At 40.3% G+C, this 6398-nt stretch overlaps 1 protein-coding gene across 4 annotated transcripts in view; it reads left to right on the top strand.

Annotated features, from left to right (window-relative positions):
* Window positions 1-226: 226 nt before the first annotated feature.
* LOC125481736 (alkaline ceramidase 2-like) overlaps window positions 227-6398 on the top strand; it is a 9998-nt gene continuing 3826 nt past the window's right edge. Inside the window, exons 1-3 of one of the 4 annotated variants that reach the window (XM_048593637.1) lie at window positions 227-318; window positions 4561-4675; window positions 5258-6337. In XM_048593637.1, the coding sequence (XP_048449594.1) occupies window positions 247-318; window positions 4561-4675; window positions 5258-5457 (387 nt within the window). In that variant the 5' untranslated portion in view covers window positions 227-246 and the 3' untranslated portion in view covers window positions 5458-6337. Of the gene's footprint in view, window positions 723-4560; window positions 4676-5257; window positions 6394-6398 lie in introns of those variants that run through there. The other 3 variants (XM_048593638.1, XM_048593636.1, XM_048593639.1) reach the window with 3 other exon arrangements.

Genomic DNA, 6398 nt, shown 5'->3' with positions numbered 1-6398 from the left:
GGATTTGACCTGTGCGTACACTCCGTGGCAATGTAATCACCTCGATCACAAAGATTGTCTCAAAGCTGATTAATAAAAAAAAATCTTGAAGTTTATCGCGGAAGGTAGACAAAGGAGATAACGCAGGGAGAAAGGGGGGCAGATGAATGGTCATGTTTAATACTGATACCATAATGTTGTATCATTCAACATCCGAAACAGCATTTGTTCCTTTTAGGGGGGTGGGGGCTGGGAGGGAGTTAAGCAATGCCCATCCCGACCCAGGAGCAGAGAGACGGCCCACTACCCACGGGAGGCGAGCTGGTGACCCTTGGGCTGGTGAGTAAAAGATCCGCCTGAGCCAGTTCAAGGAGAGACGACAACCCGCGCAGTGTGATTCGTATGAAAAGGAAACCCGAGCTCAGGAAACTCAAAAAAAACACACACACATACACGCTGGGACCATCTTGAGTGACACTGCAGGAAAAGAGAGACCTAGCTCATTCCTGAGCCTTGCCCTTGTGCATGGAAGACCTGATGTGAACAGAAACTGCTGAAGCTGACTCTGAAAACTAAGAGGGAAGGAGACAGGTCTTTGAAGCTCTAACTGGGAACAAAGCTGGGTTAATAAAGTCAAAACCATGAGCCAATTTTGGAACCAATTGCAGGCTGGCAGTTCAGAAGTGGACTGGTGTGAGGGAAATTACATGATTGTCTCAAACATTGCTGAATTTTACAACACGGTTTGTAACAATTTTTAGTCTTTTCTTTTAAAAACAGGGTTCGTTATTTTTTGCATTGAAGCGAAATATACTTCTTTTAAAAAAAAAATTCTAGGACAGTAGAAATTTCTTGCCGATCGAGCAGAAATCGCTGTAAACTTTTCTGGGAGAGATTAGCGGTTGGAGCAGGAAATTAGCTGGAGTGGAACCTCCTGTTGTTTCGGACCGTAAGGCAGTTAGTGCCACACGTTGTACTACTTGAGACTGCCCCAGGCCAATGTGTAACAAGGCAAAGCAATAAACTGCTTTGCCCTGGGCATTGCCCACAGTCGCTGCCGTTTTGTTGCAAGTGCTTTTAAAATCTACGTTGCATTTTTTACAGAATTACTCTCGGCGTGCCCCCTACAGCCCAGAGTAAGTATTGGTGTTGCTTTGGGAAAGTGCGTGCGGATGTGTTTTGTGAAGATACCCAGCAACAGCCCAACTCTTTACATCTGTCTCTGCGTCTAACAACAATACTCCTAGTCATTGTTTTAATTTTCCTACACTAATACTGTCTCCGATACTTTTTTCCCCATCTCTTTTGCAAAGCAACAATCTGCTTCAATTTGAATGAAATTCAGTGTTAAAGGCAGGAATATTATAGACATTTCCGTGCAGCATTGATGCCCTTTCATTTTGATTCTGGGCATTATTTCCAGGCTGTGTTTTCACTAAGAGGCATTTCCCATCCACGCCCTGAATTACTGTGCGAGAGTTGAACCTGTTTAGTCGAAAGGGATACAATCTGAAAGGTTGCTGGCGACTCAAAAGTAGAAGATTGAATAAATGTTGGAAAGATATTATTAAGCTAGAGAGGGTTCAGAAGAGATTTGCCAGGGTGTTGGAAGGTTTGAGTTATGAAGAAAGGTTGGATAGGCTGGGACTTCTCTCACTGCAGTATAGCAGGTTGAGAGGTGACATTATAAAGATTTGTAAAATGATGAGGAGTGTAGACAGGGTTAATGATAGGTGTATTTTTCCTAGGATGGGGGAATTTCAAGACTAGGGACCACACTTTTAAGCTGAGAGGAGAGAGATTTAAAAAAAACATGAGGGGCAAACGTTTTACACAGAGGGTAGTTTATGTATGGAATGAACTTCCTGAGGAAGTGGTGGATGCGGGCACAGTTATAACATTTAAAAGACTGGATACATACATGAATAGGAAAGGTTTGGAGGTATATGGGCCAGGAGCAGGTGGGAGGGACTAGTTTAGTTAGGGATTATGTTTGGCATGGACTGGTTGGACTGAAGGATCTGTTTCTATGCTGTATGACTGTATGACTTTTAAAGATTTCTAGGAGACATAGATGGGTGAGCAGACAGATGAAATATGGACCAGGGAGGAAAATGTGTTTTTGGATGAGGCAGAAACATGAAATGGGAGTAAACTGTTAATGTAAAGGGAGAGCTGGGTCGGATTTTAATTTCCTTAATGTGCAGGTGCATTGATACTATAAAAAAGGCTATTAAAATTTGAAGCTGTAAGAATAGGGACATAGTGGATAGGAATAAAGAGGTAACACCGGATTTATGCAAATCATTGGTTAGGTGACAGAGTTTGCAACCTTAAAAAATACATAATGAGGAATTAGGAGAGGCAGGATCAAATAACACATGACAGGTTTCCACTGCTGTAACGGCAAAACTGCTTTTTGAGTGCAGATGAATTGAACTGCACATGGATCCTCTGTACACAAACTCCATCGGAAGGATGTTGTTAAACTTGAGGGGTTGCAGAAAAGATTTACAAGGATGTTGCTGGGACTGGAGGGTTTGAACTATGGGGAGAGGCTGAATAGACTGGGACTTTTCCCTGGAGCGTCAGAGACATTATAGAGGTTTATAAAATCAAGAGGGGCATAAATAGGACGAATAGCCAAGGTCTTTTTCCTAGGGTGGGGGAGTCCAAAACTAGGGGGCATAGGTTTAAGGTGAGTAGGGAAAGATTTAAAAGAACCTAAGGGGCAACTTTTCCATGCAGAGGGTAGTGCAAGTATGGAACATGCTGCCAGAGGAGCTGGTGGAGGCTGGTAGAATTTGTAGATTAGGTCGGTTATAGGGGTGGGATGCTCTGTGGGTCGGTGTTGGGCTGAAGGGCCTGTTTCCACACTGTAGGGGTTCTATGATTCTATGACATTTAAAAGGCATCTGGATGGGTATATGAATAGCAAGTGTTTAGAGGAATTTGGGCCTAATGCTGGAAAATGGGTCTAGGTCAGATTGGGATGTCTTGTTGGAACAGGCGAGTGGACTGAAGGGCCTGTTTCCATGCTGGATGACTGTATGCTTCTTTGACTCTATATGCTGCTGTCCATAGGTTCACCAGTGGTGAGAAAGATGTGCCTGGCCACCTTGCTTCAGAATTCTCCTTTAAGTTGGACTGTGCTATACCATTTGCCTTTTGTCGAAAAGTTTATGCAAGAAAATTCTTTCAACCAGAAGTCTTTAATTTTGGCACATTACTCCCTCAAGGGGAAAAGGAGATAGGGGTCCAAGTTGAATAGTTCCCTGAGCAAACTGTCAAAGACATTTCACAGAATGCCTTATCTCCAAACTTTTCAAACAAGCACCAAGGTAAAGCTAGGCTAGTGGTGAGAAGGGTCCTGTCATGAGATCCTCCATGAGCATACTGGAGTGTAAGTATCCTTGGGGCATCTGCAGTGAGAAAGAGATCGTTGGTCATCACATTTTGGGATGTGCCTTTTTTTGTCAAGGTTTATCCTGAACAGCTCTGTAATGCAGGACTCTGTGCTGTGTGTGCTGATCCCAGGGGTGCACACTAAGATAAACACCACTTGTTGTTGCAGTCCCACCAACTCAGTGTAAGATGCTCTTTGGTTTGTATGCAATGTTTCCAGTGCAAAAAGCTGTCCATTATAGACTATTGTGGAAGACCACATTTCAAGGTTTGGGAGGACATGCAAAGTACACAATAGAGCTTGAGACAGCCACTGCAGTCTCAAGTGGAAAAGGCCATAGCCTAAAGCTCTCTAGCCACAGCATACTGAGGGACCATAAAGTGTATAAAACCCCTTGGACTATAACCACCAGAGAATGTTTGACATAAAGTATATGTGTAAATTGTCAATATGATTTGTAATTGTAGGTTTGATGAGATTGCTTGGAATGCTGTGTAATGTACTGAAAGAAAGTGAACATAATTGCTCTCTATGTAATATCAGATTTGAACTGTTGTGCAATGTACTTTTACATATTTTATGAATAAAATGTATATTTGACAAAGAAGTTGAAGGTGACAGACTATTTTTCTAAGGCCCTGTTATCAAATGCATTAGCTTTATACTGTGGGTGTTGCATTAGGATTAAGCCTTGTTCAGGCACGTTTCATTTACTTTGACAATGGCAGGTGAACAAAGAATTTAGAACCAAGACATGGAAGTTCTTCATGCAGTGCTTGTTTTGCTTGAGGAGTGGTCTTTCAGGTTGTGAAATGCAGGCAGAAACCTTGAACTGCATATAACGCAGGTAGATGATGTAATAAAAGGACTTCTTGGTTTTAATATCTGGATAAGTTATACGAGGTCAAATAGTACCAATTGTTATGTGAATTTGTTTGTTCGTCATTATATATACAACTATGTTGCTGAAATACATATTTTTAATGGGAACTCAGATTTTCTTCTTTAGTACAATTTCTTAATGATATCATGTTCTCCATGGCAATCTTTGATAGAACTGTCTCATTGCTGCTTTCTGTTTCAAGACCAATTGTTTTATTGTAATGTCAACCATTTTGAGATAATCATATTTGTATTATTTACATACCATGCATATTTTAACTTTTATTTTGCAGATCAGCAATATTTTATTTTTTGTGTTGCCACCCATATGCATGTACTTATTTCGACAATATGCAACATGTTTCAACAGTGGGATATATCTAATTTGGACTTTGCTTGTTGTTGTAGGTAAGTGGTATTGTTTCAGTTGCATTTTTCTTAAAACAATTTTGTTTTAGAAAGGCTTGTAGCTGGTTATTTCATGAGGTAATGAATGTGAACTTGTAACTAGTTTCTGTATTGTTAACGATTAAATATTTTATATGGAAGAAAATTAATATGATCAAATGACATTTCTATTAGCATTCTATTAAATAGTTAAAACAATCATGGTTATTCAATTTGCGCTTAGTTATTAAAGTTATGCTGATATATCTATATATTAAGACTTATTTAACAGTTTCATTATTTTATTCTTTCCATGCATTTTACTCTTGATTCCCAGTAGATTTACTTATGAATGCTCTGTGACACCAGTTTTTTAATAAATGATTCCATGCATCCCTCCCTCCATCCACTGCTCCATCCATCCATCCATCCATCCATCCATCCATCCATCCCTCCCTCCCTCCCTGCCTCCCCCCCACTTCATCCTTCCCTCCCTCTCTCCCTCACTCTCTATCTATCTTCTAATCTAATCCATTGGAAGTGCATAAAATGCATACTTACGCATTTCTATAAGTAATAGGACTACCTTTGTCATTGCTGCAGAGAGCCCATCTAGTGCGCATCTGAACCATGAAGACCCTGAAAGTGCTGGGTTTGATCTTGTGCCTATGTTGTTTTCAATCCAGACTTCGGCCAGTGTTTACCAATTATCCACAGTGCCTACGGACTGGGGAAAGGAAAATTGCCAAGTCTTCTTGCTCTTAGTCTCTATGCAATCGATCCTCATGGAAGTATGCATGTGATCAGCAGCAATATGCATGCTTACTTTTCTGTGCAATAAAAAATCCAATAGCATTCTTATAGGAGCAAGGGGAGTACTAAACAAGTATTACAAAGAAATTATATAAAGAGTCCAAAGGTGCCGAAAGGGGTAGATTCCGAGAAGGCATATCTCAAAATTCTTTTTTATATGATTTGAACTTCCATCGTCAGTCATTCTTTTTGTGACTGACTGCAGATGTATAGAAAGTAGAACTTACCAGATCGGAAGTATGATTGGAACCAAAATTTAAAAAAAACTGCAAATCCACATTTTATTCAAATGCCAGAGGTAATTTTGCATCTAATGTGTAACAAGTATGGACAGACAGCCTTCAGTGTCATGAGGACAGGATGCGCATGCATCACAGCAACTAATTTTCAACAAGGCAATCATAGGAATTTTGCTAGTTGGAAGGTTTGTAAAGTCTTTTTGTATCCTCTACATTTAAAACCAGTTTACAACACTTAAACAGAGAGAGCTTTCTTGCTGATTCATATTTGCTCCGTCTGTATCATTTAGTTCAACCTAAATAGGTTTGAACTAGCATTTCAGATCCTGTTTACTTCCCAATAATATTTTCTCGTAGAAATCAAATACATCTGTATTTCTAACTGTTGCAATTTGATTTGTGCTGTGTAAAAACAGTGTGATTGTTGATTTGTAGCAGAGTCAGTAACACAAAAAAGCCTGAGTAACATCTGCTTCTCTTTGCATCAGTGCAGCAATTGATTGTCTGATATGGTAATGTTGCATTCATATTGGTGACAAAAGCAGTCATACGAATTCTAGCGATAGTAGGAACTGCAGATGCTGGAGAATCTGAGATAACAAGGTGTAGAGTGGATGAACACAGCAGGCCAAGCAGCATCAGAGGAGCAGGAAGGCTGACATTTCGGGCCTAGACCCTTCTTCAGAAATGGG

The sequence above is a fragment of the Rhincodon typus genome, unplaced genomic scaffold, assembly GCF_021869965.1.
Source record: "Rhincodon typus isolate 14 unplaced genomic scaffold, sRhiTyp1.1 hic_rhity00003361, whole genome shotgun sequence".
Taxonomy (NCBI): Eukaryota; Metazoa; Chordata; class Chondrichthyes; order Orectolobiformes; family Rhincodontidae; genus Rhincodon; species Rhincodon typus.
The sequence above is the reverse complement of the archived record's forward strand: the minus strand, read 5'-3'. Positions and strand labels throughout refer to the sequence as shown.